Here is a 21,546-nt window from a genome sequence, read left to right on the forward strand (position 1 = left end):
ACATGCCTCTTAACTATTTATGAGATGATTAACAATGTAAAATCCAAGAACTTATCACATCTCAAGTTGTCACAATGTGACAATGCAATCTCCGCTCGGGCGTTATGAGGTGGTTTAACCTACATAGCACCCGACAATATACACTCGTTACATTATATCAGCCTGAATTACTTTCACTATCGACTGTGCTGATCAACTGCTTTCAAATAAAAGTCCATTCTATACGGTGCATAATTTGCTCTGTATCTGTTCAGTGCATGCAGAAAACCTTTATTGACTTATGGCTCTAGCGTCATCGGTAACTAGGCAACGAGAAGGGCAAGGTTGTTTTCATTGAACGACCCGACCAACAATGGCGGCATGTCACGTGGGTGAATAGCTTGCTATCGAACAGTATGTCAGGTAAAGCGATTGGAAATCTGTCAAAATATTCGAGAAGGTTTATGGAAATGGTCCCATCTAAACAATCAGTATGGTCTTGATGGTATTTACGTGAGTATCTCGATTGTCTTGTTCACAAGCAGTTGGTGTTTTCTTAATCCCTTAATCCGTTTAGCTTAGGTAGATTGTGCGTCACACCTGTCAGGTATGAGCACTCCAGGACCTTCATGTACTGTGGTCAGTAACACACTGGTCAATCCAGCATTGCACTACTGACCTGTACTGCAGTAATATTTACCAGTCTAGTGTTTTACCATTGTCTTTTTACACATCTTTGAATTATTTATTTAGCCATTACATGACACGTAAATTTACAAAAACAAATTGTACATTATCAGTTGATCTGATTTGACTATGTTTTAGAAAGATGTTTATTATTGTTACTATTTCTCCGCTGCCCTGTTACAAAATGCATAACATTTTCAGAGAACGATTGAAACTAAGGGAGATCACTGATTTGAAAGGGAATGTTAACCAGTTCAACTATATTTTCCCATACATCAGGGTGTTATATACCATACTTAGCATTATTGATTTGTCATTAACTTAAATACCAACGCAGTGTATACACCAAGAGGCATTATAAGTATGTCATTATTGCTGATATCAGATGCAGTTTGAAAACACCGGATCATTCTTGAAACAATTTATTAAAGTTGTAAATGGTATGATTAAGAACAATTATGTCAAAGAATGTGTAAGGTTTGTGGTTTTGATTATAATCAAAGTGATTTTTAGATATTGAAATTGTCATCAGGTACCTAAACAACATTGCTTGGGCAAAATCATGTCATGTGTGATTGAAGTTTTGAAGAAATAGGTTTGGAATTACATGGATTTTGCCTTGCATTTTGGATAAAAGTCATGGTCAAATCCTAGTTTGTATGAGTGGTAATGTGTGTTTATGAACATTTTTCTTTGAAATGTAATGCAAGATTCAAAGCAAAACAAACAGCAGAGGCATTTACAGGTTGCATGTTTTATCAGCGAGAGTGGATGTATTTTATATGGGGACAGACAAAATCCCAATCGGACAAAATCTCATTGGACAAAATGTCTTTGGACAAATCCTACACCAGAATAACCAACATAGGACCAAATCCCATTTTTAATTTAATCATGTTTACATGACAGAGACCAGTGAGCAAGTTTAATTAGTAGCAATGTTTGATTATCATGTTTTCATGAATGAGTTAAATGAGAGTTCTTATGAGTTTAATCATGTTTTAGTGTTTATGTGCATATCATCAATATGACGAAAAATTATATTGTGTTGATTTATACTATGAGTTTAATGAGAGGTATAATGAGCTGAATCATGTTACTAGTGCTTATGTGCATATGGTCAATAATGCTTATTTATAAGGAAAAGTAAAATATAGTCTATTTTTAAAAAAAGGCATATATCATTTTACACACTGTTGGGATTTTGTCCGGTGTGTGCAGACATTTTGTCCAGTGGGATTTTGTTCTATGGATTTATGTCCGGCTGGGATTTTGTCCTACTCTTGGATATATAACTTATGTCACTGGAGGGGACACAATGAGAACAGTTTCCAAATTTTGCTTGACAGTCAGGCTAGGTATGCCTGAAAGTTACTAGCCCACAAGATAATTCACCAGCCCGAAATCTGAATGTACAAACTTAGCAAAAGATTACAAGAAGGTAAAATACCACAATTTATCAGGCCACAATTTTGCTTGATATGTATTATGACTTAACAAGTTGGAGAGTGATATATGTTTCAAAAAATGACACCATGAAAATTCACCCTCCAGTCCTAAGCCAGGGAGTGTGGAGATTTACTGGTCCAACTGGATTTTTACTAGCCATCTAGTCATGTGCTAGTGGTCTAACGGCTATTTTACGCTGTTGAGGGTAGGGATTTTTTTATACAGACAAGCAGACATGGTTGACAGGTCATGTATATAACAGTGATGATTGCAAGGCAAAGGTATTTAGTTCTATGTTTCATTGGAGTATTGAGTTGTGTGTATGACTGTAAAGTGTGTGTTTGTGTTGATGGAATGGATAAGTTCTGGATGAAGTCTATTTTCATGCAGCCCTACAGTTGGTTATACTGTATGCAACATTCAATTACCACTGTGCACGCCGATCCTCCCTTGCCCCAACCTCTGTGTCAACCAACCACCTGTGACGAATTTGAACCTTGAAATGCACCTGTTAATGATGTGACCAAGCTGAAACAATGTTTCCTTTGCAGGTGCTAGAGAGGGAGTTTGACACACCTGCCCCAGGAGAGCGAGTATGAGGGAACACCTGCGTCCGGCTGCGTACCTGTCTCACCTGGACCAGGACTGGGCACAGGCCAGCAGTCGAGTATGGTGACACGGTCCACTGCGCTCATCTACGGCAGCCATGGCTTTAGCACACTGCTGTGGCTACTGTTGGTGCTGGGGGGAAGGGGTTGCCTGTTGGTGGGGGCAGTCAGGGGGGAGTGTCCCTATCTCCAGTCGACACATGGATGTAGCTGCTCATCAACAACAGTGCATTGTGAGAACAAGAAGATCGGAACATTCCCCCATGCCAAGTACTTCCCAAGTGGTGTACAATACCTGTAAGTATGGAAATTGTCACTTACCTGTAGTATATTTACAGTTTTAGATACATGTAGCATAATTCAACACACATGTGGACTGTTTCCCTGGCCTTTCAGCAATATGATATACCTGTAATTAATCACCTATGAAGATCTGGGTTAGACATGATTATCAGGAAGATGCTTGCTGTGAGAGGTGTAGGATATAGGGTTGATAGGATGGTCTCATTGACTTGGTTGACACATGTCACCATATTCTAATTGCATAGATCGATACTCATGCTGTTGATCACTGGATTGTCTGGTCCAGACTCGATTATTTACAGACTGCTCTCATATAGCTCGAATATTGCTGAGTTAGGCACAGAACTAAACTCACTCACTCACTAAAATAATCAACAATGTCAGATATTAGAAAGCAATGAATAATGTCGTACATCTGTGGTAAATACCTGTTGGTTATCAACAGAATCATATACATGTAAGTTCTTAACAAGGTGACCTTTACAATTCACCTTGATGTACTCAACAACATTGTATGTGTAAGGAATCAACAGTGTCATACACCTGTAAGTAATCAACAGTATGATGTACTTGTAAGTAATTAACAATGTCACATGCTTGTAAGTAATCAACAATGTCACATACCTGTAAGTAATCAACAATGTCACATGCCTTTAATTAATCAGCAATGTCACATACCTGTAAGTAATCTACAGTGTCAGGTGCCTGTGAGTAACAATGTCACATGCTTGTAATTGATCAGCAATATCACATACCTGTAAGTAATCAACAATGTCACAAACCTGTTAGTTATCAGCAATATCACATACCTGTCATTAATCAACAATGTCACATACCTGTAAACCTGTAATTAATTAACAATTTCACATAACTGTACTTAATAAAAAAAGTGAAATACCTGCAATTAATATAAAAAGGCATGAGCCTGTAATCAATAAAAGTCACAAACCTGTACACTATCAACAATATCACATACCTGTAATGTATAAACAATGACACATATCTGTAGGTAATCAACAATGTGACACACCTGTAAGTATTTTGCACAAGTTTAAAAGTGCTCCTTGTATAGTCCTTGTGTTGTCATTCTGGTGCGTGTTGATTCCACAAGTGTCAACAAACTACAGTTTAAAGTTCCAAAAGATGTCCAATGTTGGAACATATCTATTTTCTTATTAGCATGTCAGTTCCAGTACTATTTGGTCAAGTTCCTTTCAGAACAATCTTATAACACCTTACATTTGACCAAATTCTTCAATGCACTGAGTATTCATATCTATTGATGTTTAATTGCAATACCTTTCATCGACCACATGTATGATTACCAGTTCATTCTTATCAACATAGCTTTATAGATTTGACTGTATACACCCCCCAAAACAGCAGTTTACCCTGAAAGTTGAGCTGAAAGCGAGGCGCTAGTTGACAAATATATTGACAAATGCAATACAGTATAAATACCTGAGATATAGGTCTAGAGGGTACTTTATATGACTACGGTTTGCAAGCAGAATATTGATCGATAAATCTTTCATTCAGCCATGAAAAAGACCGGTCACGTGACAAACGTGTGATCTTGTAACAGAGGGCGTCTCTGAATGTTTTAACACAACACCCAGTTGCGTGATCATTGAGCTGTGATAAGATAAACAGATTTGCGTAGTGATTTAAAAACAAATGTAATTGTTGTCAAACCTAGTTCTCTTTAACCGGTTGTTAGAGCAATGAATATATAATAATCTCTTCTCATGTGTTGTGACTGCTTATGTAGACTGTGAAAACATGAATCTCCAAAACCAGTAAATCTTGTTTGTCTTTTTCAAACATCAAAGGAAACGGAAACCAGTTACTTATTAAATGAATGAGCAGTGTACACTTGTATTGTTTTCAAGTTGTTGACTTCTCTGAATAAAGTGAATGATATATGTATATTATCGCATGTTTTTATTCTCGCGTCATGAAGTCTGATGCAAAGTTCGCGAAAATTAAACAGTCGTGAAAATTTGGCTGTTTACAGTAGTCAAATTCCTGCTATACAGATGTAAATATAGTATGTTCTAGTTGTTGTCAAATTTAAGTTTGTGTTTCAGATATTTTACTGCAAACAGCTTGACACGGATGGACCTCACTGATGATAGGTTTTCTAACCTGAAAATAATGTAAGCTCACTATCAACGATACTTAAATATAAGTCATTGAACATCAAGTACCTTTAACAGGTTCACTAGGTTGTTTCTTTTCATGTATATTTGTGTACCCAAATTGTCTCATGTCTTTTCACAATATATACAGTTAGATGCTGTAATAGAAGTGATATGTCAATCTCATCAAAATCTGATCTCAGCACTTGCTACTGCTACTCAAAGACCTGAAGACACCCCACTACAGGTCACAATGACACCATGACACTATTCTGATCTCAGTTCTTTGCTGCTGCTACTCAAAGACCTGAAGACACCCCACTACAGGTCACAATGACACCATGACACTATTCTGATCTCAGTGCTTGCTACTGCAACTCAAAGACCTGAAGACACCCCACTACAGGTCACAATGACACCATGACACTATTCTGATCTCAGTTTTTTGCTACTGCTACTCAAAGATCTGAAGACACCCCACTACAGGTCACAATGACACCATGACACTATTCTGATCTCAGTGCTTGCTACTGCAACTCAAAGACCTGAAGACACCCCACTACAGGTCACAATGACACCATGACACTATTCTGATCTCAGTGCTTGCTACTGCTACTCAAAGATCTGAAAACACCCTACTACAGGTCACAATGACACCATAACACTATTCTGATCTCAGTGCTTTGCTACTGCTACTCAAAGATCTGAAGACACCCCACTACATGTCACAATGACCCCTGCCACTTTGTCTGAAATGACGAACAAGAAGTTAACATTAGCCAGTCACAAACAGCTTCCGTCAGCTTTAAGGCAGTTGTTCCAAACTGGCAACTTCCATTATAGACTCAGCTTTGAGGAATATTTGGTGAAGTTTTTGGTTAAGAAAATCAGGTCTGTCTGTTAGACGACTAACACTGGATGGCCGTGCTTTGTACGGTCAATGGAAAATGTCTCCTGTTTGAAATGTTTGTGCCATTGGATGATTCTGAAGGAATCAGGTATATAGCCCACAGGTGTCCATGACCTTGTGTTAACTCTTTCCAATTAGCATGGTTGAGAAGGATTTTCCAACTATCCCTTCCCTGTCTGGTAAGCATGACTCTGCTTAGTTGGATGACAGGTCATTCTGACCACAGATGTTTGTTTAGTGGCAGCCATGGTGTGATTTGAATTTGACTGGCAGAATATCTCATTGATATACCCTTCTTTCACTGAAGACACTGTGAGGTAGCACAAAAGTACTTTGGTTCAAATACTTAACACATTTGATTAGCTTCACAGATAAGTAGCTAGCATATACTACGGTCCATAAGATTTTATGATTGTTTATTAAGTTGTTAGTCCATGTCTGCATTAATTCTTAACTAAAACAAACCTTGACAATGATAGTACCACAAGTGAATTTTGATATGAGTAAAGATCATCTTGGTGATACTAAGGCCATTTGTAGAAGGCCACATTGGCATTTCCTTAAGATATGATTGAAAATATTCTTTGTCAGTGCAGCTTGTTTTCACTCAGTAGCCCATTGTTCTTAGGGATGTACTAAAATCTAGTGGAAATATTCCTCTTTTCTATTCTCCCATAACAGCCAAATATTATGGACAATGTGTTTCTGATTTAAACAAAGCCGAAGTTACAGTTTTGAACATATAGCTGTAGTTCTCACATCATGTTTAGAAGCTTGACACAAGTAGCAAGTGTCTAGCAAGAAATAGATAGTATCTTATTTATGATTCTATTTCATTGTAGTGATTTCTCCTCCAACAAATTAGAGAGTGACTCGGGAATTGCCAAGACTCTACTTGCTCTACAACATCTAGAAGAACTGTGAGTTGTTCAATACAACTTAAAAGATATTGGTTATTTATGGAAAAATAATGCAAAGCTCATATGTTCTTCCTAAAAGCATCTGACTGACTGAAAGATCAGGTGGGCCTATGTTATGACTTGTATTTTCTGACGTCTGCCATCTGACTGACTGAAAGATCAGGTGGGCCTATGTTATGACTTGTGTTTTCTGATGTCTGCCATCTGACTGACTGAAAGATCAGGTGGGCCTGTGTTATGACTTGTGTTTTCTGATGTCTGCCATCTGACTGACTGAAAGATCAGGTGGGCCTGTGTTATGACTTGTGTTTTCTGATGTCTGACATCTGACTGTCACTGACCATGTAAACATCTATAGAAGACTCATTCAAAATGTCTTAAAACTTGGTACAGATCCTGATTTTTAGCACTATTGTACATTTCTACCTTGATTTCTCTCTAACAGTATAGTGCATGCCGAAGACCTGGGTTCGATTCCCCACATGGGTACAATGTGTGAAGCCCATCTCTGGTGTCCCCTGCTGTGATGTTGCTGGAATATTGCTAAAAGTGGCATGAAACCAAACTCATTCACTCACTCTCCTACCCTCTTGTCCCTTACATTCCTCTGCCCTGGGACCTTCCCCAAATGTTTTTTGTTTAGGAAAGTTTTCTCAGAACATATATTTGAGCCTACAGATTTGGTAGGCTGAAGGAGCTGAACTGTCCTATGTGTGTCTCCTTACACCACAGGTAAACTGTGGCACAAATAGGCTTGCACAGCATAGAGAATATGACCAGTCTTCTCATATGCAAGTGAAGCAAGTAAAGGTTTGCAACATACTTCCCTTGCTTTGGTTCGAAAAAATATTTTTCATGTCAAAATAAAACATCACCACCATCAAAGGTATACACCCATTTCTTCACTGGGTTGTGCTCTCAGATTTCCTGTTTGCTTGTGCTTTGACAGACTTGTAAGTTTAGATTTTAATGTTTTTGTGCCGAAAATAGTTGAATTTCTCCACCTACCCCAACCCTTTTATACCCCATATCTTCTTTTGAATCTTTCAGGTATCTACAACACAATAACATAAAGAAAATTGATACTTCCTATCTGCATGGTACCAAACTTAAAATTTTGTGAGTACATTTCAATATTTGATTCTGTACGGTTTGTGTTGCTTGGAGATCTCAGACACCAAACATCTCATGTGAAAATGTAATATCCTTGGTGACATCAGTGTAAAGGCTGTTCCATTTTGTAATTCCTCTTTCAGTGTGTGTCCTTCACTTCAATGATTCTGATATTATAAATTCGTTATGAGACTTACAATAGACTGAATATCATGAAAAGTGTTTTTGTGAACTTTGAATTTCATTTAGGATGTAAGGATATGTGGTTTAGTGCAGTGTTCTAGTGCAATTCGCTCTTGTTAACCTTTCAAGATCCATTTCTGATTCAGCTCCTATGTTTATCTTGATGATTCGTTATGGTCTGTGTTAATTTCATTGATGTATATACCACCTGCAACATGTGCTACCCCAGGACTACCTCCCTTGTCAGTCAGCTGACTTGCTGTTATATATAACAGGAATGCTGTTCAAGGCATTTTCACGCGCTCACATAATACCTGTTTTGGTTAAAACAGCTCCATTTCTAGGAGAACGTAAACTGATTTCATAAAATGGCATGTTCATGGTTCTTTTACTCCAAAGGTTTGATGGGCTGTGTCGACTGACTACAGTGTATATCAGTTAGTGGTCTGGGTTTTGATCCATTATTATAAATATCACTGGCAAATGTTCTTTTTTCAGGGATTTGTCAAGCAATCCATTGGAAAGGTTCAGTTTTGATGATGACCATGACATTTCTGTTGAGGAATTGTAAGTTTTCAGTGCTACTGGTTAACACCTAGTTTACATGAAGTTTGCCTTTGGACCTTCATATTCTGTCAACAGTGCACAATAGTCTGACAGCAGTACACAATAGCCTGAAAACAGTGCACAACAGTCTCAGTCCAGTGCACAATTGCCTGGCATTAGTGCACAATAGTTTGCCATAGTTTGCCATTACTTCAGCGTACATATATGTCTCGTCGTACAGAATGCTACTGCAAGTATTCGTATGAGTAGTGAGTTTGAAAGTTAACATCTTTTCATATGTTATAATTGAACTTGGTCATTTTATGATCATGTATGTGAAGGGGTTATATTTCTTGTTCTTACAGCCGCTTAGCCGATTCACACTTTGCTGACTTCCCTTTTGAAGCCCTCAAAGTATTCACGAGATTGGAAACATTGTAAGTACACCATGTAAAAAGCATTTAGTGTCAGTGAAGAGCTAAACTGAAAAGATAGTGGAAGATCCATCATATGGTGTAATCAGTACTGCAAAGTTTGTGAAGTTAGAACCATACAGATTATAACATGATATGTAGCACTGTGCATTGGTTGTGATGCAGTTTGTATTGGAATATATAGATTATAACATGATATGTAGCACAGTGCATTGGTTGTGATGCAGTTTGTATTGGGATATACAGATTTACATCCAGTAGTGTGGATACCTCTTGTTCCAAAGGAAAGATTGCTGTTTATTTATTCTATTTTAATCTTTAATTACAAAACACTTTGTGATATTTGACTGAGAAACATATTGGAAGTTGGGATGGTAGTCATTAGACACATACAAGGTCATATGTTTTGGTGAATGTGTGTCCTTATGCAATACCAAACATATATCTTATCATGGCATGCCAACAGGCCACTGAAGCACAGTTTAAAGTATGGAAAGGTATTGAGTTTCAACTCTTATTTTATTTATGAGCAAAATTATTTTACATAAACAGATTTTGATGGTGTTACTTGTGTATTTCAGGGACATCTCTGGGAATGACATATCACACATCGAGAAAGAAACCCTTTTTCATAGGACAGACCTTAAGGAACTGTAAGCAATTCCTCCTTGTTGCTACAACAGATCTCTCTCCTACATACATAGATACACAGGCCACTCTGTGATGTACTGATAAGAGTTCTCCAGATTTGCCTGTCACATTTTAGTCATTATAAGCAAACACTGTGGAAATATTAAACTAGATTTTGTTTTTTATTTATTTTCCTATTTTTATCTTTCAGCCATTTGAACAACAACAAGCTCACAACTTTATTAGAGAGTGAATTTGATAAACTTAAACACTTAAACAAAATGTAAGTATTAATTTGTATCATGCTCGTCATATTTAGCCCCCCTGCAGCTGGAAAGACTTAATGAGTTCATATCATCACTGTTGACATCAGTGTTCATACTTTATAGCTAGGAGTGATGATGATGATGATTTTATGGAGAGGCGTCATTGTAAATCAAGCTGAAAGATGAGTTCTTTGCTAATTCACATGTTAAGGGTTTGATTGACTTGCTGCAGCTGGCTGGCTGACAACCCATGGAACTGTGACTGCTCTCTTCAATGGCTGCATGATCGGATGAATGAGAAGAAAGAGCAGACTACTTTCCAGGACCGCGACCAAGTCCGGTGCTCCAAACACTCAGATACAGCCCTTATGGATGTATCCAGGTCCAAATTTTCTTGTAAGTCTGCCATTTATGCCAATGTTTGTTTTCAAAGGGGAACTTTATTCATTTGTATTTATACTTCTCTGAAACATAGAAACAATAGCAGTTTGATGATTATTATGAAGTAGAGGACTTTACTTGTTATGTTGGCAGATTCCTGTTGACTACAGGGTTGTATTTTCATTATGTATATGTTCAGTTGTGATGAAATAATGTGTTCTAGGTGGGTAGTAATCTTCATATGAAACAGAAATTTAGTAATCCAAACAGAAATTTAGGAATATTTGAGAGTAGTCTCTCTGGAACCAAAATGTTGTTTACTTTTTCATAGAATTTTCTAAAAATGGTGGATCAACTCAGTCAAAATATTATCTAAATTCTGAATTTGGAAAAAACAATGAATCAAAATAGCAATGAAAATAATCTGAAACCTCTGAACTTCTTCATGACTTTCACACATAACTGTACTAAATCACTGTGTCAGAGTAAGAATGTCCCCTATCACTGTGTGTATCAAGTACAACCAAATGTTGCACACTTAAATGCTGTACACATTAGTTGCCTAATATGACAACAAGAATCTGTGAACATGATAATATACCAACTTGTTTGGTGGAGGTTCAGAAATATTTACCATGGTTACACGGTACAATACTATATCATGGGACTGGCTGTACAACAGGTGTGATCAGACAAGGTAACTTATTCTCTGCAAGTGTTAAGGATCAAACAATACCTTCATTACATGTAAATAACACTTTGAAGAATGCAATACTGTCAGAGAATCAGTTGCGCTTGGAGCCTGGGTATATTTAATGGGATAATTATTTTTCTCAGTATAACATGAAGGACAGTGATCATGAAAAGAAATCCAAATTAATTGTCTTTTTTGTCTTGTTAAACTGTGTAAATTTCCCCTAAAGATAAAATTACCTTGTCACTAATATTTGTTTGTATATTTCAAGGGTTGTTATGTGTGAAGCCCATTTCTGGTGTAAAATTGAAATCACTCACTCCCTCAGTCAAGAGTTTTTAAGTAACATATAAACTGAAGTTTGGTTTTCAGTTCCAAGGCCTTTTTACTCACACCACACCATTCATGATTATCAGCTTTTGGTGGATTCTGATTCTTTCTCTTTCTCAAACCACATGACCAGAATCGGTCATCAGGTGCAAAACACCAATCTGAAATCAATACATAATGATGGCAATAATAGCAAACATTCCTGCCGAATGAGTGTGGATTAAACTTTTGGCTAAATGAAAAAAGCAAAATATTTCTTGGGCATCAGCACGTCACTTTTATTTATTCACATAACAATTTTTTGTTGCCATTTAAAAAAATAATTTTGACTTTGCCACGTCCCGTTCATCCATTTGTCCACCATAAGAATGAGTGTCTGCAAAAACGAGTTTTGACTGAATCTACAACTTTTTCACATGTGCTAAGCTTCCCAAACTGTAATTCTGAGGGAAAAAAATGAAAATGTGTTCCTCCCTCGTCACTGTTTCTTCAATCAAAAATTAAAAATAAATTCCTACCGCCCTCATCACTTTTGAAAAAAATGTGCCTGAGAAGCATTTAATTTTTTTATGCTGCCTTATTTGTCCTGAACTCAATGAGATTAACATGATTAAAGTGAATTACATGATATGATTTGACTGAATGAGAAAGACAAACTTGTCCTTCATGGTATGTTTTAACATTTCGTACGGGAAATGTTTATTAAGGTGTATGGTGTATTATGAGTTTAACAAAAGTCTGTATTATCAATTGGGCAGTTTGGTACTAAAATATCTTCAGATCAGTTTTGTAGTATATCTTTCTCCTTATCTGCAAGTGTTAAATGTTATAGGCATCTAATGTTTTGCATATATGCATGTTTATTTGTTCATTTGCCTGCGTTTGTATACATTTGTTGCATATCTGTGTATTGGGTCACTCAAATAATATTTTGGAAATTATAACTTTTTACCACCTCAACCAAGACATAACAAAATGTGAACATTTGAAGGAAAAACATTATAAAACCGATTTATGCATACAAAAGGTAAACGGTTGGTATTCTACACATATCAGTTTGCAAGAGAAAGAACGAACCATGATTGTCTCAATACATAGAGTGACCACAAATGTAGACATGTTATGTTCACCTGTTGTTTTTCTTGTGTCATGTGTCCAGAGACCAAGTTGAAAATATTTGTTCAACTGCAAGAATTCTACACCATTAAATTTGAAAAATAGAGGTCTTGCACACAAGAACACAAGTTAATTTTCTGCTAAAGTAGAAAAATGCTTCATGTCTTCACTGACTTCGACCCTCTGTTGACCCATTTGTACATGTACATCATGTGTTTATTAGTGCACCCCTTGTCCCGTTGTTTTGATTTGTCCTCGACCTTTGTTTGGCTTTCTTTCTGCTACCCATGTTCCATGACTCCAATTGAAATGTAGTTTGAAAAGCACCTAAACAATGTATTAACTGCATACAAATCTCAAATTCACTACCTTAATATCCTAATTCAACCGTTGAGTTTGAATGCTCGTTATATGACGCTATCTCATTTTTTGGTAAGCCGAATTCCACCTATACCGCTAAGGGTTTTTGTTATGTGGATATTGTACATGTTTGTATGGACATGAGGAGTAAGTTGAATGTACAGTTCACCAATAATTCCAAGTCAGTGCATCCACCCTTTATGTATTATGGCGTCAATGAGTAGCATACGTCAGTTTTGGAACTCCTGCCCTCCTGTTCCCTGCTACAGATATCTCTGTATAAGCCAGTTAGTGTCACCCCAACAAACCCTTTGAAGCTTTCCCAGTTCTTCCCGTTATAGTTGTCATTTAGCCAGTTGTCAGGGAGACGGTATCATTCTTCTGCTGAGACTAAGCAAGGGGACATAACAAGGACTATGCTCTGTATGCTCATCATCTCGCTTAAATGTGGTTGACCTTCAACTCTGTTGATCAAAGCAACCACCAAAATGAAGAGATCTAGGTCTGACTCAATGTTGAGTCTGGCTTTGTAACTCTTTGGAATTGGAAAATGGGATTATATCAGTCACTTAACAAAAGGGCATGAAACATCGCTGTGGCCCTTGAAAGAAGGTTACATGATTTTGATTGATGTATTGGTATGTATTGTTTTTGTAAAAAAAGGTAAAGCTGGAGTATTCATAATTCATGCTGTTCTCTTATGTTATTATTCATTTGACTTATCATTTCACCAAGCTACAACTGTTCCATAATCTTATTCTAACAGCTGTATGTGAAATCTAAGAATCTGCATTCCTCAACAGATTTTGTCCAATTTCTTTATGATAATCAGTGTTACATGATTTCGTGGACACTGACTTTCCTATATCAGTTAATATGTTTAGACAGTTTGATAGATATCTAAAACTTGTAAAAGATAAACAGTCCTTTGTATCAACCACAAAAATATCTCCATTTTTTGCACCTAGAAATGAGTGTAGGTAGGGGAATAAAACAATGTGATGGAGGTCAACACGTGTGTTTAGGTTGACTCAGTGGTGATACCCCTAACAGAAGAAGCATGTAAAAACTTGCATACATTGCACTGGTCCTTGTTAGTCCCCGAACTTGTCTTATATGCTTGCTATGTGGGATAGGTGATGCCAGCAGGCATACAACTAATCTCAATGCTAACTCTGTAGTGTCAGGCTGCCATAAACTTGTCAAACGAGAAGCTCCAGGCGATCCTGTGTATGACCCTAAACTCACAGCTACAAGCAAAACTGACATCAGTGGTGAGTCTTGCCGTGCATAGGTGTAGTGAAACAGTTAGTTGTATGTAAAATTAGTATTTACAGTTTCATTTTTTATTTTCATATACCAGTTCATTTGTGAAATCTACCAAATAATAATTTTGATTATGAAAATATTTTATTGTCGATAAAAGATTTGTTGTGTAGAAATACAACTGTGCCTTCACCTTAGATTTTGGATGCAATATTCCAAGTGGTAGAGTTAGATGTTATTATCTGCCCATAGGCCATATCTGTTCCTTTACTTGCATCTGTTTCATCTTTAACCCTGATATCCCTCCTGTTATGATATCACCCATGTATCTGCGTATGTTACCATGTGCATTTGCATGCTTGTATGTCTAGTGCCTTGTTTCTAGGCATGTCATTGAAGTTATCTAACATTTATTTACATGTAGTGGAAAATCACTATCTCATCACTTTCTTGACAGCAGTCAGGACAGCACTTCCAAAGTTTGCTTGTTTGTTTATTGCCAAAAATACATATCTGATGTTCCAGAATTATGTTCCTGAATTCAGCTTAAAGAATACGTTTCAGTATCCCAGAAACCTTTGATTGTGAGAATGCCTGGGTTAGCTGCAGTCACTGTTCTGGATATACCTGGGTGCTAGCTCATGGTGTTCTCAAACCTGAAACTGACATCCCATCATTCATTCTTCCCACTTTACACTGACATTCTCATGTAAGTGGAGTGCTGCTTACAGGGATGTTAAACCCAACTCACTCACTCACTCACTCACTCACTAAATTTATTTTTCTACTATTTCACTCCAGTGTTGAATTCTGTTAGGCTGTGATACTTTCATGATATCGATTAACTCATCTGTCTCTGTAAGAACAATGCATCTGTAGGTATCATCACTGGAGAGGTCCTTGTGTATCCGATAGGTTCTTTCTCAGCTGAAACAGTTTGGTTGAAACCATGTCATTTTATCATTGTCATGGAAACTTGAGAATTTGTGAGAAGTATACTAACTTGGTGACTTGCGCATGTTAAGTTGAAGAGAGAGTAAATACAGTAGTTTTAAGGAATCAGCTGGTCATCCCTACATAGTCCTTTCAGTTCTTAAGATCCCTTGTAGGCTATCAAAACATAAATCCGGAGGATATTTTGTACAGGATCTGCTGAACCCTGGTAAAACAGTACATGAAAAAAAACCCCATAACCTTCACATTTTATTCTAAAAGCAAACTAGTCAAAAATGGTAATAAGCTCACAGACCCTTGACCTACTGGTCCAAACTCCTGGACTTTCTCCAGATGACAAGATAAGATATTCCTGTCCATTACACCAATATTCAGTGAGATTGTCATTGTGAATCAGTGCCATGTGTCATCTAATGAATAGGTGCACTTCATATAACACCATCATTGAGCATGCCTTTATCTTACTGTAAGCAGACTGTAACCATCCTCATCATCAGATTGGTTTGTAATCATTTTCCCATCATGCTATAGATAGATAAACTGCAAGTGCTTTTGTTTATCATTCATGAGGGGTTAGGTCATAAGTGTGTTGGATGGAGTTTGTTATTAAATCAACAGTCCATATTTTGTGTTCTGTTAAAGATAAATATGATCTGCTTCTGTGACCAACCAGTAGACATCCTTGGTTTATTTTCCTGTGTGAATTTCAATATTGATAAATTGATTTGTGGTTAAAATTAATTTACATGAATAAATGCATTTTAAGACATGCAATTTTGGTATATTTCTGTATTCGATTTGTTAAATCAGACTTTTTTAACAGTTTTATTAGCTGTTGTTAAAGTTCATGAACTTAAATGTACAGCACAGTAGCATCATTAGTGTTAGATTCAGGCATTACTGAATTCATATGTATTTGTTTTATGCATGTTTTATTTGCTCTGTGCGTGATGCCTGTCGTGTAGGGAACTGACTGATGTGTTTTCTCTGTGCTACACAGGCAGCCTTGCAAATGCCACATGTGTCCAAGAGGCCTCGCAGTCCAGGTTCGTCGTCTACAACACGCAGCGGGAAGTCAGCAACTGGACAGAGTGTCACCAGTTCTGCTTCAACAAAAACTACACCTACTTTGTAAAGACCACGGACAATGACTGTTTCTGTGGTGATGTCAATGTCAACTGCACCTGTGCTTGTGAAAAATACTACACAATCATCGCAGGGGCCAAGGGTATAATGTCGGGAATCAAGGTTAACTATACATCTCCTGTCGTCATAGGAACTCCAGTCACCTTGGCTCTTCAGTGGGATGTCACGTATGACACCATGGAGGTGGACTTTGGAGATGGCAGCCATGTTGTGACAACATCTCTGACGTCAGTGACACATACATTTCTGTATCCAGGCAACTTCCAACTGAAGATAAAACTCTGCTGCTCTGACTGTGGTAGCTGTGGGGAGGTGGAGACTTCCATGAAGGTCTCCAGTCTGGATGATGATGGGAAGTTGTCATGTAACGAATATGTGAAACTGTCGGAACTGGCATCGGTGAATGCCAGGTTTACCTATGGCTACAACTCAGAAATTGTCTGGAGCAGAACTGCACAGGAGGGCTCTGTTACAGGTAATGTAAAACATTTAGCCTCTTTGAGGGGCATTTTAGAAGGTGAGAAGTACAAAACAAACTTTTTTGAGGTGAGATGTACAATACAAACTTTTTTGTTATGAGAATGATATGTTTCATGACAGATTCTTGTACCACTTTTAGAGAAGAAATGATGGTACGAAAATCTGTCACACTCTCAAAGTAAGGAAGTTTTATCAATAATGTTTGTCGATTTTGAACATTTAGCCTTATCAAATGTGCTCTGTAACACTATGTCTTCTTCGATTAAAATGATTTATTGCCTGCATGAATTTTTTTGTATTGAACCCTAATTAACCCTTAAGGCAAAATTGTTCAGTTATGAATCATCAGTAATTTCATGTGTCAAGAACATCTGAGCATGCTGTAAAAACATGACATGCTAGAGTGTACTAAGCCTCATGATTTCGTAATCATTTTTGTTAAAGGAACCATATATTTCTTGTCAAGAAGTTGGTGCAGTTAATTTGGTGCTTCCGTCAGGGAGAAATATGTATCCATTTTTTTTGTGCTTCCAATCAATATGTATGAGTGAAAAGGACTCACATATTTCCACATCAACCCTGATAGTATCCTTGTAATGTCAACCACCCTAGTCCCAAACTTAATTATCTGTGATATAGCGGCTACATGGTGTAAAACTCTACAATGTTATGCAACAAACAATACAAATAACATACAGTGAGATGGCATGCATAAATATGTACTGTCCGCGCCTTCAATCTTTTAGCAAAGCCTCTTAGAATGTTCTATACAGAGTAATATTTGCTTCTTTTGAAGCTTGTGTTAAAATTTTAAAGTGTTTCCACATATTTTGTCATTCTTATTAATCAAAACAGATAAGAACCATACAAACATAAAAATAGCAACAATATGCTATATTGACAGTTTTATGCAGGCACGATGTGGGTAATAACCGGTAGGTCACAAATTTTTTATAATTCATATGTAATGAGACTGAGTGTGGTATTTTATTATTACCTACATCTTACATGCAAAATAGCATATTTTTGTTATTTTTATGGTTTCAAAATGAAACTGGTTTCACAAAGAAGTTGTGGATGAATTTTGTTGACTAACCTTTGCGCTTTTTTTGACAATCCTGAATATGAGCAATTCAACATGTAAATGTAGTCAAGGTGGAAATGAGTTGTAAGTATAACATGAACATTTTCTTGTCAGTTTCACCACCTTGCCTGCTTGGGGACAAATACAGCGGCAATGACCACTGCTACATCCTCTACTCTGACATGAAGGACTGGGAGTCCGCCAAGACTAACTGTAGCGACACCCATGGGGGCTCACTGGCCACCATCGAGGACGATCAACTGTTGCTGTTTCTTGGACAGATCATGAGGAACCAGTAAGTAAAACTTCTATGGATGTCATCACAAACTGAACTATTGATAGATTGCTGTTGTTGAGTCTCTGATAGCAATTAATCAATGATTGAAACAAAAACTATCAATGCATTCATAGTGTATATGACTGTCGACAGTTTAGTTAGTGACTTTTGTTGATAAATGCACAGTGCAAAATACAGGATGTTAGGGATCACTTGTTGTTTCAGTTGTTTACTTGACCTGGGTTTCTTGTCAGTTCTTAGAGGAGACTACTTCAACTTGTTTTTATTTCATAGAAACCATACTTTCATTTGGCAGATAACTTGAGACAAATGAGACAAATTAATCAAGGAGAGAAAAACCTATTGCAATATTGTTGCAATAGTTGATCGAAATAGACTGTCGCTATCTCGTTGGTTGTTTATCCCTCAATAGTCACCCCTAGTAAAAGTGTCACAGTGTACTGTTGCACAATCAACATGGTGTACAGCACTGTACAGTAATTATTGTACTTTTATGACAGTACTGGCATAAGGACTTGTGTGTTTGAACTTACACTTAATGACAGTACTGGCACTAGGATCACTTTAACTTGTATGCTTGAGCTTACACTTATGACAGTACTGGCACAAGGATTGAAACTCATGTACGTGTACTTGCACCTATGACAGTACTGGCACTAGGATTGAAACTCATGTACGTGTACTTGCACCTTTGACAGTACTGGCACTAGGATTGCTTGAACTTGTATGCTTGAACCTAAACTTACAACAGTACTGACACTAGGATCGCTTTGTTAAAGGGGACATATTTATTTGATATGGATGTTTGTTTCAGGTCTGTCAGTGTGGCTTGGATTGGCCTAAACAAATCGGCATCGATGGCTAACTATGTCTGGACTACTGGTAACCTGTTCCGTGGCTCTACCGACGGACTGAGGATGGACTGCGGCTACCTGTCTGATGATGACATCATTGACACTTACGGCTGTTCAGATAAACATAGCTTCATATGTGAATACACTCCAAATGGTGAGCAGAGGAACCTATGGTCTAATTACAATTGCGACCTGCCATTAACTGATCTCCATCAGTCCACACATGTTATCGCATTAGTGGCCCTTGCCACCTGTAGTGCTGCAACTCCGTTAATCATTATATATACAGTCGAACCCCATTGTCTCGAACTCGGTTGAGAAGAATTCTAGGATGTGTCGAACTGACATCTCGGTCCCTGCCAATTTCCTTGTATTTATCATTATTTTTACCCTGATGTGTCGAACTAGATGTGTCGAATTCCCGGTTGTGTCGAACTCATTTTAGGGTCCCCAAAGGCTCTAACAAGTACAAATTTACCCTTTTGTCTCGAACTGTCAAAGCTGGTTGTTGCAACTGAAAACTTCAGTCGCGCAATCGGAAGTCATCCTCACAAAAGTGCTACCTAAAGATCAAAAGTAACGATTAACGGACTCAACAATCAAGTGACATGTTTAACTACGCATCTATACACACATTGTCAGCACACTTACCAAATGAATTTTACTCAAACAATTAACCATAATTAAGTTGTAACCAGTGACATGTTGACCACGGACCGAGAGAATATCTCTAAACAAACAATGGCGCATGTTGTTGTCATGTGACAGTCTATGTTAGCGGTCATGTGATTTCCTTGAAAATACAAAATGAGAAGTGATGAAAACGGAGTTGGATTATCTAACTTGATGTTTTGTTTTTGGTTTAGTATTTAAGGTGTAGGATCAATTTTTTTAACCAGTGCGGTTAGTAACATGGCAGGGCAATTCAGCGAAGGACCCGATCCGCCCGGGGGGATAACTGGATCGCATGTTACACCTAAAAAGCGAAAATTATCTGTTAAGACAATAGAGACAAAATACGAGGCTGTCATAGATAAATTCCCCACATGTACACGTATGTACATTCCGATTCCGTTTGTATGAACTATACAACTTTTTATACTGACTGAAAATGAATCAGTGCTGTCAACTAAATTGGAACGCTTGTGAGTTTGTTAAATTATTCTTGTTCTTTTCTTTTTGTATGCATATTTATTTGCCATGACGAATAAAGTGATTGAATTGATTTACATTTGTATATGTTGTAATTTAAAGATCAATACTGCCGTAAACGTTTATTGCAAAGATATATTGTTCATATGTGTATCCTACTGCAAAATAACGATGTGTTAAGCAACGTGGTTGTGTTGGTTCTTGGTCTTTTCAATGCTGACGGATGTGTCGAACACTCGGATAAGTCGAACTTTCCCATTGGACCCAACGAGTTCGACACAACGGGGTTTGACTGTAGTACTCATGAATTATGTGACACCATGATTGATACTGCTCATGTTGTGTACACAAGGTTTTTGTATCTTAATTTGTTGCATGGTCTTTTATTAGCTGATTAAGTGATAGATTTTGAGTTCTTTTGTTTTTCTTGAAACAAAAAGAAATTAGGCGTGCTCACAGACTGTTGTTTTTCAGAATGACTGATAACAGAACTGACAATGCCTCTGTTTCACTACTGCGTTAAATGATATCACTGATTTCACAGTTTATGGTGTATTTTGATTGTATAAGCAGTCTCTGATGCTACTATTGCTGGCTTAGTTATTAACAAGAACTATCTTCAGTTTGTTTTTGAAGTTATGAATTCAGGACAGATTGCAGTTTTGTATACTTTAACTTCTGTAGAAAAGGAAAGACTTTTGTTGATATACCTAAGCTCATCAAGCTGAAGACCTAGTTTAACTGCTCATGCATCTGTGTTCCAGATGTGGTGAACTCGGAGATACACATTGCTGGTAGTCTGGAGATGGAGGATGATGGTCAACCAACAACGGAGCTAGCCTCATCTAACGATGCTGCCGTCTCCTCATACAGCCTCATGTACATGCCAGGTCAGACTGTGTGTTTATAGATGTGGCAGTCAGTGAGTTGGGTCCTTGGTATATCAGAACAATATCTCTGTGTCACTGAAACTTTCTGGACCTGCATCACCCAGGTTATAATTTGAATCAGTATGACACATCATCATTATGAATAAACTTCAGTCTTAAAGGGGCACTGATGCGGAGCAATTTCCGTGAACTGGTGGTTTCATTTGTTATTGTTTTTCTCCCGGGAGTACCCAGATGATATCCCAGATATAAAAAAACACGTTAGGACTGAAAAATAATGAAGTCAGTGTAAGTCTTTGTATTTTGTCTTATAAACCTCATTAGTTCCTTGTCACATTTGTATGCATTTTGAAAGTTTATAAAAAAAACCCC

The 21,546-nt window shown here is 37.4% G+C and overlaps 1 protein-coding gene across 1 annotated transcript in view; it reads left to right on the forward strand.

The window, feature by feature from the left end:
* The first annotated feature begins 332 nt into the window (after positions 1-332).
* LOC137284355 (polycystin-1-like) overlaps positions 333-21,546 on the forward strand; it is a 58,907-nt gene continuing 37,693 nt past the window's right edge. Inside the window, exons 1-14 of the mRNA XM_067816133.1 lie at positions 333-492; positions 2,667-3,020; positions 5,117-5,185; positions 6,920-6,997; positions 8,048-8,116; positions 8,792-8,860; positions 9,205-9,276; positions 9,855-9,926; positions 10,115-10,186; positions 10,402-10,565; positions 16,271-16,891; positions 18,095-18,275; positions 19,093-19,286; positions 21,049-21,174. Of these exons, the coding sequence (XP_067672234.1) occupies positions 2,785-3,020; positions 5,117-5,185; positions 6,920-6,997; positions 8,048-8,116; positions 8,792-8,860; positions 9,205-9,276; positions 9,855-9,926; positions 10,115-10,186; positions 10,402-10,565; positions 16,271-16,891; positions 18,095-18,275; positions 19,093-19,286; positions 21,049-21,174 (2,023 nt within the window). The 5' untranslated portion in view covers positions 333-492; positions 2,667-2,784. The remainder of the gene's footprint in view (positions 493-2,666; positions 3,021-5,116; positions 5,186-6,919; positions 6,998-8,047; positions 8,117-8,791; positions 8,861-9,204; positions 9,277-9,854; positions 9,927-10,114; positions 10,187-10,401; positions 10,566-16,270; positions 16,892-18,094; positions 18,276-19,092; positions 19,287-21,048; positions 21,175-21,546) is intronic.

The sequence above is a fragment of the Haliotis asinina genome, chromosome 5, assembly GCF_037392515.1.
Source record: "Haliotis asinina isolate JCU_RB_2024 chromosome 5, JCU_Hal_asi_v2, whole genome shotgun sequence".
NCBI lineage: Eukaryota > Metazoa > Mollusca > Gastropoda > Lepetellida > Haliotidae > Haliotis > Haliotis asinina.